The following is a 19,548-nucleotide window of genomic DNA, read 5'->3' on the forward strand; positions in this document are numbered from 1 at the left end:
GCAAACCTTTATAGATGAAAATCACCCTGACACAGCTGTTGCAAGCCGTGCTTGTGACTATTTCAATGACAATGTTATGGCCCATTTTAGGAAAGTCTTGAAGGAACGGGAGGTACAGAGCTCTATGGACAGATTTGTTGTGCGACAGAGGTCCAGTGACTCTCAAGCTGGTCCTAGTGGCATTAAAAGAAGAAGGGAAGTAACCCCAGAAAAGGACTTGCTACCTCAAGTCCTAATGGAAGGGGATTCCCCTTCTAAACAGTAAGAAGATAATGCTCTCCCCTCCTCCCATCCCATCAATCATCACCAGATCTTCAATAAAAGTAAGTGTCATGTAATTGTGCATGCCTTTTTCAGTTTGTGTGTATTAAAATTAACATTTCATGTGGTAAAAAAAAATTTTTTTCATACTTTTGGGCGTCTTGCACGGATTAATTTTATTTCCATTATTTCTTATGGGGAAAATTCATTCGCATAACGATTATTTCGCATAACGATGAGCCCTCTTGCACGGATTAAAATCGTTAACCGGGGGTCCACTGTATATATATATATATATATATATATATATATATATATATATATATATATATATATATATATATATATATATGTATACATATATATATGTATATATATATATATATATACATACATACATACATACATACATACAGGAAGGCCCCGCTTTATGGCGTTTCACTTTACGGCGTTCCGCTAATACGGTCATTTCAAATTATGACCAAAACTCGCTATACGGCTCCCCCCACCTGACTTTCTAATACGGTCACTGCACCCCACCTCGTTTGTTTACATTCTTCGTGAGCTCAGTAAGCACTAAGTCTCTCCATTTTGTCTGGAAACTCCAAAATTTCAAATGTTTTAAAAAGTTATTTCATATTTTATATATACTCTGATAATTATACTTATGTATACCTGTACTTAAATAAACTTACATACAGTGCTGGCATGCAGGTACACATTAAAATCAGTAAGAGTGTCTTATGTCTCCAGACGTCATATTAGTAATGATAATAATAATCATCGTCTCATTTAAATGTCGTATATTACGTTAAATACACATTTTCATTAATCCATCTATGATATTTTTTCAAAATTATATAATAAACACGATACATAACATAAAAAGATGATAAATACACCCCACAATAGAATAAATAAACATAAGTATGAGATGTGGTAGCAGACGACTTGCACAAGTGACGCCATATTAGAAATGCTAATTTTTTTTTTTTTTTTTTCAACAAGTCGGCCGTCTCCCACCGAGGCAGGGTGACCCAAAAAAAAGAAAGAAAATCCCCAAAAAGAAAATACTTTCATCATCATTCAACACTTTCACCACACTCGCACATTATCACTGTTTTTGCAGAGGTGCTCAGAATACAACAGTCTAGAAGCATAAACATATAAAGATACACAACATATCCCTCCAAACTGCCAATATCCCAAACCCCTCCTTTAAAGTGCAGGCATTGTACTTCCCATTTCCAGGACTCAAGTCCGACTATATGAAAATAACCGGTTTCCCTGAATCCCTTCACTAAATATTACCCTGCTCACACTCCAACAGATCGTCAGGTCCCAAGTACCATTCGTCTCCATTCACTCTTATCTAACACGCTCACGCACGCTTGCTGGAAGTCCAAGCCCCTTACCCACAAAACCTCCTTTACCCCCTCTCTCCAACCCTTTCGAGGACGACCCCTACCCCGCCTTCCTTCCCCTATAGATTTATATGCTTTCCATGTCATTCTACTGTGATCCATTCTCTCTAAATGACCAAACCACCTCAACAACCCCTCTTCTGCCCTCTGACTAATACTTTTATTAACTCCACACCTTCTCCTAATTTCCACACTCCGAATTTTCTGCATAATATTTACACCACACATTGCCCTTAAACAGGACATCTCCGCTGCCTCCAACCGTCTCCTCGCTGCTGCATTTACCACCCAAGCTTCACACCCATATAAGAGTGTTGGTACTACTATACTTTCATACATTCCCTTCTTTGCCTCCATAGATAACGTTTTTTGACTCCACATATACCTCAACGCACCACTCGCCTTTTTTCCCTCATCAATTCTATGATTAACCTCATCCTTCATAAATCCATCCGCCGACACGTCAACTCCCAAGTATCTGAAAACATTCACTTCTTCCATACTCCTCCTCCCCAATTTGATATCCAATTTTTCTTTATCTAAATCATTTGACACCCTCATCACCTTACTCTTTTCTATGTTCACTTTCAACTTTCTACCTTTACACACATTCCCAAACTCATCCACTAACCTTTGCAATTTTTCTTTAGAATCTCCCATAAGCACAGTATCATCAGCAAAAAGTAACTGTGTCAATTCCCATTTTGAATTTGATTCCCCATAATTTAATCCCACCCCTCTCCCAAACACCCTAGCATTTACTTCCTTTACAACCCCATCTATAAATATATTAAACAACCATGGTGACATTACACATCCCTGTCTAAGACCTACTTTTACCGGGAAGTAGTCTCCCTCTCTTCTACACACCCTAACCTGAGCCTCACTATCCTCATAAAAACTCTTTACAGCATTTAATAACTTACCACCTATTCCATATACTTGCAACATCTGCCACATTGCTCCTCTATCCACTCTATCATATGCCTTTTCTAAATCCATAAATGCAATAAAAACTTCCCTATCTTTATCTAAATACTGTTCACATATATGCTTCAATGTAAACACCTGATCTACACATCCCCTACCCACTCTAAAACCTCCTTGCTCATCCGCAATCCTACATAATAATAATAATAATCACAGAGTCTTATTAAATGTTGTATATTACGTTAATATACACATTTTCATTAATCCATCCATGATATTTTTTCAAAATTATATAATAAACACGATACGTAACATAAAAAGATGATAAATACACCCTACAATAGAATAAATAAACATAAATATGAGATGTCGTAGCCAGATAACTTGTACAAGTGATGCCAAGAATAACATTTTCTCTAATCTAACATAAGAGAAAATGTGTTACTGGGGGTAACTGTAGAAAATTATTCCTTTTGTATGTATGTAAGTAAGTTTATTCAGGTATACACAAATACAGTTACATAGATTATCATACATAACAACATATGTGTAGAGAACCTAGGATAACCCAAAAAAGTCAGTGTGACTTATTTCCATTGCCTTCACTCAGAGCTTCATTTCTTCTTAAAATGATGTTACATGAGAATGGGAGTGTTCTTCTTTATTTATTCTACCGTATCAATGTAGAGACAACCTGTACACAATGTAACTTGTACACAAACCAGACGTGTACACTTCGTTTGTTTACAAAATTTACGTTCGCCTGGTTTGTTTACATAACTCTGCGCCTGTCCTCTCTCATGTACTCATTCTTTCTCTCTCTCATTTATTCGTTTTATCTCATTTACTTACTCCTGACCCTACATTAAGACTACAAATATTTTAAGGTAAGTAATGAGTGAACTGTATATACATTTTATCGCTCTGGGATGCTTAAATATCATAGAATATATGTGTGGGTGGGTTGGCCAGGTATGGTAGCCTGGCTGACTACCATACATACCACACTTGATTTTTTACAATAAATACTACTCATCTCACCCTATATTTTAAGGTAAGTAATGAGTGAACTGTATATACATTTTATCGCTCTGGGATGCTTAAATATCATAGAGTAGTATGTGTGGGTGGGGTGGCCTGGTATGGTAGCCTGGCTGACTACCATACATACCACACTTGATTTCTTACAATAAATACTACTTGTCTCACCCTAGATTAAGACTATAAATATTTTAAGGTAAGTAATGAGTGCACTATGTGTGTATTGTACTTTTTTATTGTTTTTTGATGCCTGGTTCTATTGCTAACATAATATATGTGAGTGTAAACTTGTTATCTAGTGTTTGTATGCATTTGTAAGTGAAAAAAAAGGGTGTTCCACTTTACGGCGGTAGCCTGGAACCTAACCCGCCGTATAAGTGGGGCCCTCCTGTATATATATATATATATATATATATATATATATATAGTAGGTTGGTAGACAGCAACCACCCAGGGAGGTACTACCGTCCTGCCAAGTGAGTGTAAAACGAAGCCTGTGATTGTTTTACATGATGGTAGGATTGCTGATGTCTTTTGTCTGTCTCATAAATATGCAAGATTACAGGCATGTCTTGCTACGTCTACTTACACTTAGGTCACACTACACATACATGTACACATTTATTTATACACACTCATCTGAGTTTTCTTTGATTTTATCTTAATAGTTCTTGGTCTTATTAATTTTCCTTTTATATCCATGGGGAAGTGGAATAAGAATCTTTCCTCCGTAAGCCATGCGTGTTGTAAAAGTCAACTAAAATGCCGGGAACAATGGGCTAGTAACCCCTTTTCCTGTAAAGATTACTAAAAAGAATAAGAAGAAGAAAATTGTCAAAGTGGGAAGTCTGAATGTGCGTGGATGTTGTGCAGATGATAAGAAAGAGATGATTGTGGATGTTATGAATGAGAAGAAGCTGGATGTCCTGGCTTTAAGTGAAACAAAGCTGAAGGGGGTGGGAGAGTTTCAGTGGAGAGGAATAAATGGGATTAGGTCAGGGGTTTCAAATAGAGTTAGAGCTAAAGAAGGAGTAGCAATAATGTTGAAGGATAAGCTATGGCAGGAAAAGAGGGACTATAAATGTATTAATTCAAGGATTATGTGGAGTAAAATAAAGATTGGATGTGAAAAGTGGGTTATAATAAGCGTGTATGCACCTGGAGAAGAGAGAAGTGTAGAGGAGAGAGAGAGATTTTGGGAAATGTTGAGTGAATGCGTGGGGAGTTTTGAATCAAGTGTGAGAGTAATGGTGGTTGGGGATTTTAATGCTAAAGTGGGTAAAAATGTTATGGAGGGAGTAGTAGGTAAATTTGGGGTACCAGGGGTAAATGTAAATGGGGAGCCTTTAATTGAGCTATGTGTAGAAAGAAATTTGGTAATAAGTAATACATATTTTATGAAAAAGAGGATAAATAAATATACAAGGTATGATGTAGCACGTAATGAAAGTAGTTTATTAGATTATGTATTGGTGGATAAAAGGTTGATGGGTAGGCTCCAAGATGTACATGTTTATAGAGGGGCAACTGATATATCGGATCATTATTTAGTTGTAGCTACAGTTAGAGTAAGAGGTAGATGGGAAAACAGGAAGGTGGCAACAACAAGTAAGAGGGAGGTGAAAGTGTATAAACTAAGGGAGGAGGAAGTTCGGGTGAGATATAAGCGACTATTGGCAGAAAGGTGGGCTAGTGCAAAGATGAGTAGTGGGGGGGTTGAAGAGGGTTGGAATAGTTTTAAAAATGCAGTATTAGAATGTGGGGCAGAAGTTTGTGGTTATAGGAGGGTGGGGGCAGGAGGAAAGAGGAGTGATTGGTGGAATGATGAAGTAAAGGGTGTGATAAAAGAGAAAAAGGTAGCTTATGAGAGGTTTTTACAAAGCAGAAGTGTTATAAGAAGAGCAGAGTATATGGAGAGTAAAAGAAAGGTAAAGAGAGTGGTGAGAGAGTGCAAAAGGAGAGCAGATGATAGAGTGGGAGAGGCACTGTCAAGAAATTTTAATGAAAATAAGAAAAAATTTTGGAGTGAGTTAAACAAGTTAAGAAAGCCTAGGGAAAATATGGATTTGTCAGTTAAAAACAGAGTAGGGGAGTTAGTAGATGGGGAGATGGAGGTATTGGGTAGATGGCGAGAATATTTTGAGGAACTTTTAAATGTTAAGGAAGAAACAGAGGCAGTAATTTCATGCACTGGTCAGGGAGGTATACCATCTTTTAGGAGTGAAGAAGAGCAGAATGTAAGTGTGGGGGAGGTACGTGAGGCATTACGTAAAATGAAAGGGGGTAAAGCAGCTGGAACTGATGGGATCATGACAGAAATGTTAAAAGCAGGGGGGGATATAGTGTTGGAGTGGTTGGTACTTTTGTTTAATAAATGTATGAAAGAGGGGAAGGTACCTAGGGATTGGCAGAGAGCATGTATAGTCCCTTTATATAAAGGGAAAGGGGACAAAAGAGACTGTAAAAATTATAGAGGAATAAGCTTACTGAGTATACCAGGAAAAGTGTACGGTAGGGTTATAATTGAAAGAATTAGAGGTAAGACAGAATGTAGGATTGCGGATGAGCAAGGAGGTTTTAGAGTGGGTAGGGGATGTGTAGATCAGGTGTTTACATTGAAGCATATATGTGAACAGTATTTAGATAAAGATAGGGAAGTTTTTATTGCATTTATGGATTTAGAAAAGGCATATGATAGAGTGGATAGAGGAGCAATGTGGCAGATGTTGCAAGTATATGGAATAGGTGGTAAGTTATTAAATGCTGTAAAGAGTTTTTATGAGGATAGTGAGGCTCAGGTTAGGGTGTGTAGAAGAGAGGGAGACTACTTCCCGGTAAAAGTAGGTCTTAGACAGGGATGTGTAATGTCACCATGGTTGTTTAATATATTTATAGATGGGGTTGTAAAGGAAGTAAATGCTAGGGTGTTTGGGAGAGGGGTGGGATTAAATTATGGGGAATCAAATTCAAAATGGGAATTGACACAGTTACTTTTTGCTGATGATACTGTGCTTATGGGAGATTCTAAAGAAAAATTGCAAAGGTTAGTGGATGAGTTTGGGAATGTGTGTAAAGGTAGAAAGTTGAAAGTGAACATAGAAAAGAGTAAGGTGATGAGGGTGTCAAATGATTTAGATAAAGAAAAATTGGATATCAAATTGGGGAGGAGGAGTATGGAAGAAGTGAATGTTTTCAGATACTTGGGAGTTGACGTGTCGGCGGATGGATTTATGAAGGATGAGGTTAATCATAGAATTGATGAGGGAAAAAAGGTGAGTGGTGCGTTGAGGTATATGTGGAGTCAAAAAACGTTATCTATGGAGGCAAAGAAGGGAATGTATGAAAGTATAGTAGTACCAACACTCTTATATGGGTGTGAAGCTTGGGTGGTAAATGCAGCAGCGAGGAGACGGTTGGAGGCAGCGGAGATGTCCTGTTTAAGGGCAATGTGTGGTGTAAATATTATGCAGAAAATTCGGAGTGTGGAAATTAGGAGAAGGTGTGGAGTTAATAAAAGTATTAGTCAGAGGGCAGAAGAGGGGTTGTTGAGGTGGTTTGGTCATTTAGAGAGAATGGATCACAGTAGAATGACATGGAAAGCATATAAATCTATAGGGGAAGGCAGGCGGGGTAGGGGTCGTCCTCGAAAGGGTTGGAGAGAGGGGGTAAAGGAGGTTTTGTGGGTAAGGGGCTTGGACTTCCAGCAAGCGTGCGTGAGCGTGTTAGATAGGAGTGAATGGAGACGAATGGTACTTGGGACCTGACGATCTGTTGGAGTGTGAGCAGGGTAATATTTAGTGAAGGGATTCAGGGAAACCGGTTATTTTCATATAGTCGGACTTGAGTCCTGGAAATGGGAAGTACAATGCCTGCACTTTAAAGGAGGGGTTTGGGATATTGGCAGTTTGGAGGGATATGTTGTGTATCTTTATATGTTTATGCTTCTAGACTGTTGTATTCTGAGCACCTCTGCAAAAACAGTGATAATGTGCGAGTGTGGTGAAAGTGTTGAATGATGATGAAAGTATTTTCTTTTTGGGGATTTTCTTTCTTTTTTGGGTCACCCTGCCTCGGTGGGAGATGGCCGACTTGTTGAAAAAAAAAAAAAAAAAAAAAATATATATATATACAGGTATATATATATATATATATATATATATATATATATATATATATACATATATATATATGTAGGTAGTAGGTTGGTAGACAGCAACCACCCAGGGAAGTACTACCGTCCTGCCAGATGACTGTGAAACAAAAACCTGTAACTGTTTTGCATGATGGTAGGATTGCTGGTTTCTTTTTCTGTCTCATAAACACGCTAAGATAACAGGGATATCTTGCTACTCCTACTTACACTTTGGTCACACTTCACAGACACGCACATGCATATATATATATACATACATCTAGGTTTTTCTCCTTTTTCTAAATAGCTCTTGTTCTTTTTTATTTCTTCTATTGTCCATGGGGAAGTGGAAAAGAATCTTTCCTCCGTAAGCCATGCGTGTCGTATGAGGCGACTAAAATGCCGGGAGCAATGGGCTAGTAACCCCTTCTCCTGTATACAATTACTAAAAAAAGAGAAGAAGAAAAACTTTATAAAACTGGGTTGCTTAAATGTGCGTGGATGTAGTGCGGATGACAAGAAACAGATGATTGCTGATGTTATGAATGAAAAGAAGTTGGATGTCCTGGCCCTAAGCGAAACAAAGCTGAAGGGGGTAGGAGAGTTTCAGTGGGGGGAAATAAATGGGATTAAATCTGGAGTATCTGAGAGAGTTAGAGCAAAGGAAGGGGTAGCAGTAATGTTAAATGATCAGTTATGGAAGGAGAAAAGAGAATATGAATGTGTAAATTCAAGAATTATGTGGATTAAAGTAAAGGTTGGATGCGAGAAGTGGGTCATAATAAGCGTGTATGCACCTGGAGAAGAGAGGAATGCAGAGGAGAGAGAGAGATTTTGGGAGATGTTAAGTGAATGTATAGGAGCCTTTGAACCAAGTGAGAGAGTAATTGTGGTAGGGGACTTGAATGCTAAAGTAGGAGAAACTTTTAGAGAGGGTGTGGTAGGTAAGTTTGGGGTGCCAGGTGTAAATGATAATGGGAGCCCTTTGATTGAACTTTGTATAGAAAGGGGTTTAGTTATAGGTAATACATATTTTAAGAAAAAGAGGATAAATAAGTATACACGATATGATGTAGGGCGAAATGACAGTAGTTTGTTGGATTATGTATTGGTAGATAAAAGACTGTTGAGTAGACTTCAGGATGTACATGTTTATAGAGGGGCCACAGATATATCAGATCACTTTCTAGTTGTAGCTACACTGAGAGTAAAAGGTAGATGGGATACAAGGAGAATAGAAGCATCAGGGAAGAGAGAGGTGAAGGTTTATAAACTAAAAGAGGAGGCAGTTAGGGTAAGATATAAACAGCTATTGGAGGATAGATGGGCTAATGAGAGCATAGGCAATGGGGTCGAAGAGGTATGGGGTAGGTTTAAAAATGTAGTGTTAGAGTGTTCAGCAGAAGTTTGTGGTTACAGGAAAGTGGGTGCAGGAGGAAAGAGGAGCGATTGGTGGAATGATGATGTAAAGAGAGTAGTAAGGGAGAAAAAGTTAGCATATGAGAAGTTTTTACAAAGTAGAAGTGATGCAAGGAGGGAAGAGTATATGGAGAAAAAGAGAGAAGTTAAGAGAGTGGTGAAGCAATGTAAAAAGAGAGCAAATGAGAGAGTGGGTGAGATGTTATCAACAAATTTTGTTGAAAATAAGAAAAAGTTTTGGAGTGAGATTAACAAGTTAAGGAAGCCTAGAGAACAAATGGATTTGTCAGTTAAAAATAGGAGAGGAGAGTTATTAAATGGAGAGTTAGAGGTATTGGGAAGATGGAAGGAATATTTTGAGGAATTGTTAAATGTTGATGAAGATAGGGAAGCTGTGATTTCGTGTATAGGGCAAGGAGGAATAACATCTTGTAGGAGTGAGGAAGAGCCAATTGTGAGTGTGGGGGAAGTTCGTGAGGCAGTAGGTAAAATGAAAGGGGGTAAGGCAGCTGGGATTGATGAAACAAGGTTTTATGCCACAAGACTGGCAGAAAGCAGCAACTTCACTCTGGCTGTACCCTTCTCCAGAACATCACTCCATCTGAGATCATATATACCCAGGATGACTCGAGTATGGAACACATTCGTACAGCATAATGATGTCAACGAGATAGTCAGTTGATCAAATGAAAATGCTGGCCCACAGTTGGCTCCAACTTCATCCTGTTCCCTACTTGTATGTCTCGTAACAATAAAAATGCTTTCAAATGAGCTGATGTAGGTAACAGCTCTTAGCTTGCCAATAAAGTTAGGAATCCTTAACCTGTAAATAGGTATTGGGAAGATGAAGGGAATATTTTGAGGAATTGTTAAATGTTGATGAAGATAGGGAAGCTGTGATTTTGTGTATAGGGCAAGGAGGAATAACATCTTGTAGGAGTGAGGAAGAGCCAGTTGTGAGTGTGGGGGAAGTTCGTGAGGCAGTAGGTAAAATGAAAGGGGGTAAGGCAGCCGGGATTGATGGGATAAAGATAGAAATGTTAAAAGCAGGTGGGGATATAGTTTTGGAGTGGTTGGTGCAATTATTTAATAAATGTATGGAAGAGGGTAAGGTACCTAGGGATTGGCAGAGAGCATGTATAGTTCCTTTGTATAAAGGCAAAGGGGATAAAAGAGAGTGCAAAATTATAGGGGGATAAGTCTGTTGAGTGTACCTGGTAAAGTGTATGGTAGAGTTATAATTGAAAGAATTAAGAGTAAGACGGAGAATAGGATAGCAGATGAACAAGGAGGCTTTAGGAAAGGTAGGGGGTGTGTGGACCAGGTGTTTACAGTGAAACATATAAGTGAACAGTATTTAGATAAGGCTAAAGAGGTCTTTGTGGCATTTATGGATTTGGAAAAGGCGTATGACGGGGTGGATAGGGGGGCAATGTGGCAGATGTTGCAAGTGTATGGTGTAGGAGGTAGGTTACTGAAAGCAGTGAAGAGTTTTTACGAGGATAGTGAGGCTCAAGTTAGAGTATGTAGGAAAGAGGGAAATTTTTTCCCAGTAAAAGTAGGCCTTAGACAAGGATGTGTGATGTCACCGTGGTTGTTTAATATATTTATAGATGGGGTTGTAAGAGAAGTAAATGCGAGGGTCTTGGCAAGAGGCGTGGAGTTAAAAGATAAAGAATCACACACAAAGTGGGAGTTGTCACAGCTGCTCTTTGCTGATGACACTGTGCTCTTGGGAGATTCTGAAGAGAAGTTGCAGAGAGTGGTGGATGAATTTGGTAGGGTGTGCAAAAGAAGAAAATTAAAGGTGAATACAGGAAAGAGTAAGGTTATGAGGATAACAAAAAGATTAGGTGATGAAAGATTGAATATCAGATTGGAGGGAGAGAGTATGGAGGAGGTGAACGTATTCAGATATTTGGGAGTAGACGTGTCAGCGGATGGGTCTATGAAAGATGAGGTGAATCATAGAATTGATGAGGGAAAAAGAGTGAGTGGTGCACTTAGGAGTCTGTGGAGACAAAGAACTTTGTCCTTGGAGGCAAAGAGGGGAATGTATGAGAGTATAGTTTTACGAACGCTCTTATATGGGTGTGAAGCGTGGGTGATGAATGTTGCAGCGAGGAGAAGGCTGGAGGCAGTGGAGATGTCATGTCTGAGGGCAATGTGTGGTGTGAATATAATGCAGAGAATTCGTAGTTTGGAAGTTAGGAGGAGGTGCGGGATTACCAAAACTGTTGTCCAGAGGGCTGAGGAAGGGTTGTTGAGGTGGTTCGGACATGTAGAGAGAATGGAGCGAAACAGAATGACTTCAAGAGTGTATCAGTCTGTAGTGGAAGGAAGGCGGGGTAGGGGTCGGCCTAGGAAGGGTTGGAGGGAGGGGGTAAAGGAGGTTTTGTGTGCGAGGGGCTTGGACTTCCAGCAGGCATGCGTGAGCGTGTTTGATAGGAGTGAATGGAGACAAATGGTTTTTAATACTTGACATGCTGTTGGAGTGTGAGCAAAGTAACATTTATGAAGGGATTCAGGGAAACCGGCAGGCCGGACTTGAGTCCTGGAGATGGGAAGTACAGTGCCTGCACTCTGAAGGAGGGGTGTTAATGTTGCAGTTTAAAAACTGTAGTGTAAAGCACCCTTCTGGCAAGACAGTGATGGAGTGAATGATGGTGAAAGTTTTTCTTTTTCGGGCCACCCTGCCTTGGTGGGAATCGGCCGGTGTGATAATAAAAAAAAAAAAAAAAATAATATATATATATATATATATATATATCTATATATATATATATATATATATATATATATATATATACACAGTGGACCCCCGCATAATGATTACCTCCGAATGCAACCAATTATGTAAGTGTATTTATGTAAGTGCGTTTGTACGTGTATGTTTGGGGGTCTGAAATGGACTAATCTACTTCACAATATTTCTTATGGGAACAAATTCGGTCAGTACTGGCACCTGAACATACTTCTGGAGTGAAAAAATATCGTTAACCGGGGGTCCACTGTATATATAATATATATATAATATATATATATATATATATATATATATATATATATATATATATATATATATATATATATATATAATATATATATAATATATATATATAATATACAGTGGACCCCCGCATAACGATCACCTCCGAATGCGACCAATTATGTAAGTGTATTATGTAAGTGCGTTTGTACGTGTATGTTTGGAGGTCTGAAATGGACTAATCTACTTCACAATATTCCTTATGGGAATAAATTCGGTCAGTACTGGCACCTGAACATACTTCTGGAGTGAAAAAATCTCGTTATATATAATCCACTATATATATAATATATATATCTATAACTATATCTATAACTATATCTATAACTATATCTATAACTATATCTATAATCTATATCTATCTCTCTCTCTCTCTATATCTATCTCTATCTATCTCTCTCTCTATATCTATCTCTATCTATCTCTCTATATCTATCTCTATCTATCTCTCTATCTATATCTCTCTCTCTCTCTTGCCCTCTCCCTCCCTGTCATGCCTTCCCATGAACACACACTACTGCCACATCTCATGCAGCATGTTTGTCTAAGTAAGTCTGTCTATATCTATCTATATCTATATCTATCTCTATATCTCTATCTATATCTCTCTCTATCTCTCTCTCTATCTCTCTCTCTCTCTCTCTCTCTCTCTCTCTTGCCCTCTCCCTCCCTGTCATGCCTTCCCATGAACACACACTACTGCCACATCTCATGCAGCATGTTTGTCTATGTATATATAACAAACTATTTCTTGGTGTATGTCTGTAGTTTACTTTAATCCCTATTTTAGGGCTTACAGTATTCTTCTTCTTGCATAGAATTGAAAGTTCGGCAAATTTGAATTGTCTGCTGTATATGTTTGTTCCAATCTTGTCAGGTGTGAGAGGTCATTGTATGAGCAAAAGTGATCATTCTGTGATGGGAGTTTTGCCTTTTCCAGTAGTTATTTGAAATAATAATTTACAGTGCACTGTGTACATTTGGTGCATATGATCATGCTTTCTTGATAACTATGAAATATATTGTTATAGGCAACATCATTTTCTGACTAAGTCACACCTTTCCTAAATATCCAAAACTTTTGGGTGAGTGTGAGTTTTAGATATTTAAAAGAACATTAACTTTCATTATTTTAATTTTTTCCAGGTGGTACTAATGGGCCAATCATATTACAAGTGTTACCATCAAGTGCAGAAGAACAAGACTGTAATGAGACTCAGAGTCCACCAGCAGCAAAACGGCAGAAAGTTATGCAGTTGGTTACAAGAGTGGGTCAGGGAAGCTCAAGTCAGAATCAAGCTGTAGCTAAAGTATCAGGGCAGGTTTGTACAGTAAATTAGTTATGATACAATGAATCTTTCAACACATCAGCCGTATCCCACTGAGGTGGGGTAGCCCAAAAGGAAAAACGAAAGTTTCTCCTTTTACGTTTAGTAATATATACAGGAGAAGGGGTTACTAGCCCCTTGCTCCTGGCATTTTAGTTGCATCTTACAACACGCATGGCTTACGGAGGTAGAATTCTGATCCACTTCCCCATGGAATGAATGTTATACGAATGAATATTATATATGTTATACAATGAATATTATACAAAAAAACAAGTACTGAACCTGCATGGAATATGAAGAATAACATTAACTATTACCTGGAGAGAGGACCCATTAACTATTACCTGGAGAGAGTTCCGGGAGTCAACGCCCCCGCAGCCCGGTCTGTGACCAGGCAAAGTAGCTATTTTTTTGTTATCTGTTTAGTGACTCTGGAGATTATCTTCCCCACAGCCTTGTCTCAGACTATATTTCCTAAGATGGAAAAGAAATTTTACAGGATTTAAAAATATTAACAAATCCCATTTTTTTTTGAAGGGTCAGCAAGTGACAATTTTTTGTTGCATTTATAAATTTAGAAAAGGCATGTGATATGGTGGATAGGGAAGCAATGTACCAGATTTTTCAAGTATATGGAATAGGTGATTACTTAACCCTTTCACTGTCGAAGCCCCTGATCATAAACTTGCTCTGTGTCGAAAAATTAAAAAATTTTTTTTTGTTTTTACCAAAATCTTAAAATATTTTTCTGATTATTTTAAAAGAAAAAAAGAATTTTGCGATTAGTACTTAACAAGATATAGAGGCATGACATTGACATCAGCGACTACCACTCACTCGGTATATTATTTATATTCTTTTCTATTTTTTCTTTTCTTCTCTAATATTTTATTTTTCAAGTAACTTTTGTGGCCTGTGAGACCAATATAATGCATAATGTATATACAGTAGACCGTCATTTAGCACAGAAGTTACGTTCCTGAAAATGCCGTGTTAGGTAAAAATCATGTTAGATGAACTGAAGAACTTATGGGAAAAATAGGGTTATGTTCCTGGGAGCCCCCAAAAAGCCAAACAACTTTTTTTTTTTTTTAGGCCTCTGCATCATAGAAAAATAAATGTGAATATGTAGTTGTAGTTCATTGTTGTAATGCATTATGTTGTTTTTACTGCTTAAGACTACAAATGTAACAAATAATACTTACCTTATATTGTGGGTGCTGGTGTGTGTGGACGATTGCGAAGAGAGTGGAGAGTTATGCTGTGGCCCTACTGGGCTGAGGTGGATAGTAGAGGTTCTGGTACTGAAGTCAATGGTTGTACTGATGTGTCTAACTTATTCAGTCAGTCAAGTCATTATCACTCAGTAAGTCAGGTCATTCAGTAAGTCTGTCAAGTCACTCAGGAAGTCAGTCAGTCACAAACTCATGTTTACCTTTTTGTGTACAATGTAACACTTCAGTACGGCTACAGGTTATCTCTTGTCTAATATCTTTGTTTCTTTGCTAATTCTAAGACTTAAGTGCTTATACCTCTTCGTGCCACTTTCAGCAACACTGGTATGGCTACTGGGTGTCATGATTGCTTGGCAGATACAAGATATAGTAATTAAAATATCATAACACAATTCACAAACACAGCTGCCTTGTAGCAGACAAAGACTGGACGCACATGAATTATGAACGCTGGGATGGTGGATTGGTGCTAGGAGTGGCTGAGGATGGCGGGAGGTCTCCCCAGCTGCTCCACAACAAGGCAGTCCCTTGAGCAAAAGTTTTTTTTTTCCTTCCCACAAACCGAACCATGTTAAATTAATTATACGAAGTGTTACATAAAACTGTGCCGCAATTCTTCAATTGTGCAATACCCAAATCGTGGCAAATAAACTCGTGCTAAATGACGGTCTGCTGTATATCCACTCACTGTATGCAACAACCACACAAACATTATCATTATATTGTTTACAAAACATGTTTACACAAACCCACACTGCCTTCCCAACCAACCACATTGTCTTCCCCACCACCCACATGGAAATAAGTCACGTAGGAAGAGTCCCAATTTGCTGGGGAGTGAGGTTTTCCTTACCACTAAGCATGGATGAACAAGGCGTACTGAATTAGCACTCCCACAATGCACTGTGAGCTCCCAGTTTTTTTTATACTGTGTACACTTACCACGCAGACCCATTCTCTCACATGTAGGTCTTCCAGCTTTCTCCCGCTAGAATTTTGGCATATTAATACATCACCAACACTGGCTTGTAAGCTGTGTCTATATGTTAACAGTGAAAGGGTTAACCCCCTCAGGGGTCCAGACCCCTGATCTGAGAATTAGTTTAAGCTGGGAGGTGACTTGGACCTGCCTCATATGGGCCAGTAGGCCTGTTGCAGTGTTCCTTCTTTCTTATGTTCTTATAATTAAAAAAAAATCTAATGATAGAGAATCTTTTTCCAAAGGTAATGAAACCAGAAGTACGAAATTTGATGGAAAAACTTACGGAATTATGCTCTTGCAAGTTTAGTGATCATGGTGATATTTATGCACTGGCGATTTATACCAACAGCTGGTGTCCCACAAGGTTCTTGTCTTAGTTTAATTCTATTCAACATTTATGTGAATGATCTTCCTCAACCAGAGTTTAATGATACAATTATAACGCAATTTGCAGATGATGATATCCATGTCATCTCGTCAACTCCTGTAACTGGAAAATACAAATATGAAAGTCATAGAAAAAATTAATATTGAACTTCGTCGATCATCCAATTGGGAAGAGAAATGGAGAAATACGACTAACCCTGACAAAGTCCTGGTTAGCACGATAGGATGTTTTGCATCAACCATCGAAGATACGGGGGTTATCTCCATCAGAGGTACACCTGTAGCCATTAGAAATCCTAACAAGATCTTGGGATATGAAATAGACAGGCTGCTCCACTCAACATCTCACGTCAATAAAAAGATCAACATAGCCAAAGCCGGTCTTAGCAGTCTCTTTAGATTTAATCAAGCCCCTTCACATGTCAAAAAACATCTATATAAAATGATAAGACCAATACTCGAATACCCATGTGTCCCAATGTCGTTAACAACAAAGACCAACATGTTAAAGTTGCAACGGGTCCAGAATAAAGCTCTCCGCCTTATTATGGGTACCAGGAGGAGAGACAGAGTCAAAATGGCAGATTTACATGTAGAACAGGATATTACTGCCTTAACCCTTTCAGGGTCCGTCCCGTAGATCTACGGCTTTACGTTCAGGGTCCAAACCGTAGATCTACGCCATGAGCTCAGCTCACTCTGATAAACTGTGAGTGGTACATTTGGGCCTAGATATGAGAGAATACATCTATGTGGTATGTGTGCACCACATAAAACAGATCCTGCAGCACACTGTGTATAATGAGAGAAAAAAAATGAAATCATGATTTTTCGATTAAAACAGCAACTTTGCAGTGTTTTTTCGTATGTTTTTTATAGTTGTATTTGCGATTTCTTGGTCTCATTTGATAGAATGGAAGACATATTACAGAAATAGAGATGATTTTGATTGGTTTTAGCATTGGAAATGGCTTAAAACTGAGCTCAAAGTAGCGGAAATGTTAAATTTTTGCCGATATTCAAGAGTAAACAAACGACCTCACACGTCTAATACACGTCAGCTGGTGGGTCTAATATACATTCACAAATATGGTGATGATATTTATACAATTATTACAGTATTGCATAACAGTAAATCTTCTATTTTTTGGTGTGAATAAAAATTCATTATGTAAATAAAAAATCAAAATGGAATTTATTTGTAAAGCCTCAAAACATAACTAATGAACAGAGGAAATGTTAATTTAGTGCCAGGAATGCTTACATTGTTCATTCTGGACCCTATTTTGAAATTGGAATATTTTGAACTTTGTGTTAAATTGGCCAAATTAACAATTTCCGATCACTTTATTTTGTAGTTGAAGCAGTTGACTTGGCGATTTCTTGTGCTCAATCGATAGAATAGAAGTAATACTAGTGAAATAGCTAAGAATTTGGTTGATTGGAATAATGTAATTGGCCTAAAATGGGAGTCAAAGTCGGCAAAATCGCCTATTCGTAAATATCGCTGACACATCAAAATTCGCGAGAGCATAATTTCGTCAATTTTCCACCAAATTTCGTACTTTTTGTTTTATTACCTTCACAAAAAGATTCTCTACGATTTCATAAGAAAAAATAACAAATTTTTTTTTTTTAAATTCTTGGACACTGGTGCATGACTCCAGATTTGGGCCTTGGACCCTGAAAGGGTTAAATGTACGCTTTGATACGCTGAAGAAGAGAGAACTCTACGCAATGCAAGAACTCTACATACCAGATAGAGAACATCCTCTCCAAGTTGAAAATACCACTGACTATATCATTAACCCTTTCAGCGTCCGTCCCGTAGATCTACGGCTTTATGGTGAGTGTCCAAACCGTAGATCTACGCCATGAGCTCAGCTCACTCTGATAAACTGTGAGTGGTACATTTGGGCCTAGATATGAGAGAATACATCTATGTGGTATGTGTGCACCACATAAAACAGATCCTGCAGCACACTGTGTATAATGAGAGAAAAAAACTGAAATCATGATTTTTTGATTAAAACAGCAACTTTGCAGTGTTTTTTCGTATGTTTTTTATAGTTGTATTTGCGATTTCTTGGTCTCATTTGATAGAATGGAAGACATATTACAGAAATAGAGATGATTTTGATTGGTTTTAGCACTGGAAATGGCTTGAAACTGAGCTCAAAGTAGCGGAAATGTTAAATTTTTGCCGATATTCAAGAGTAAACAAACGACCTCACACGTCTAATACACGTCAGCTGGTGGGTCTAATATACATTCACAAATATGGTGATGATATTTATACAATTATTACAGTATTGCATAGCAGTAAATCTTCTATTTTTTGGTGTGAATAAAAATTCATTATGTGAATAAAAAATCAAAATGGAATTTATTTGTAAAGCCTCAAAACATGACTAATGAACAGAGGAAATGTTAGTTTAGTGCCAGGAATGCCTACATTGTTTATTCTGGACCCTATTTTGAAATTGGAATATTTTGAACTTTGTGTTAAATTGGCCAAATTAACAATTTCCGATCACTTTATTTTGTAGTTGAAACAGTTGACTTGGCGATTTCTTGTGCTCAATCGATAGAATAGAAGTAATACTAGTGAAATAGCTAAGAATTTGGTTGATTGGAATAATGTAATTGGCCTAAAATGGGAGTCAAAGTCGGCAAAATCGCCGATTCGTAAATATCGCTGACACATCAAAATTCGCGAGAGCATAATTTCGTCAATTTTCCACCAAATTTCGTACTTTTTGTTTTATTACCTTCACAAAAAGATTCTCTACGATTTCATAAGAAAAAATAAAAAAATTTTTTTTTGAAAATTCTTGGACACTGGTGCGTGACTCCAGATTTGGGCCTTGGACCCTGAAAGGGTTAATACTCCTCCTCACAGGACCCAAAGAATGACTCTACCACAGAGAGTGCGTCGCTTCATCCATAAAGATGATTACCATCGACCAATGATCTTGAGCAACCTTCCTGCAGATGAAGATGATTGGGTAACACCAGAACCCTTCTATGTCTACTAAGAAAATTATTGCCCCCAATTAGGGAGACATCTTGTATAACACTTCTACTTCTACATCTACTGTTATAAATACGTATGCTATATTTACTATGGTGGGACACCACCTTTGAAAGAAGCTAACGTGTCAAGTAATTCTTTAAGAACTGGCCAGATTACCGCCTTGTCTTGTCGTTTAAATATTCGTTATGCAATCGAAAAAAAAAAAAAATTGCAACTTGTATATATACTACCAATTCAGAGTCATGTACCTATATATCTGTTATATCTATGTGACTCTGCTGGGTTAGTATTATACCCCTTCAAGAATATTTTATTATTCC

At 37.9% G+C, this 19,548-nt stretch overlaps 1 protein-coding gene across 8 annotated transcripts in view; it reads left to right on the plus strand.

Annotated features, from left to right (window-relative positions):
• The window catches only part of LOC128686131 (GA-binding protein subunit beta-1), a 160,465-nt gene that overhangs the window by 120,625 nt on the left and 20,292 nt on the right, over positions 1-19,548 (plus strand). For 5 of the 8 annotated variants that reach the window (XM_070083347.1, XM_070083352.1, XM_070083350.1 and 2 more), the window contains one exon: positions 13,403-13,578. In XM_070083347.1, coding sequence (XP_069939448.1) covers positions 13,403-13,578 — 176 coding nt within the window. Of the gene's footprint in view, positions 1-13,402; positions 14,049-19,548 lie in introns of those variants that run through there. The other 3 variants (XR_011391783.1, XM_070083349.1, XM_070083351.1) reach the window with 3 other exon arrangements.

Source organism: Cherax quadricarinatus, chromosome 9 (genome assembly GCF_038502225.1).
Source record: "Cherax quadricarinatus isolate ZL_2023a chromosome 9, ASM3850222v1, whole genome shotgun sequence".
Classification (NCBI taxonomy): domain Eukaryota; kingdom Metazoa; phylum Arthropoda; class Malacostraca; order Decapoda; family Parastacidae; genus Cherax; species Cherax quadricarinatus.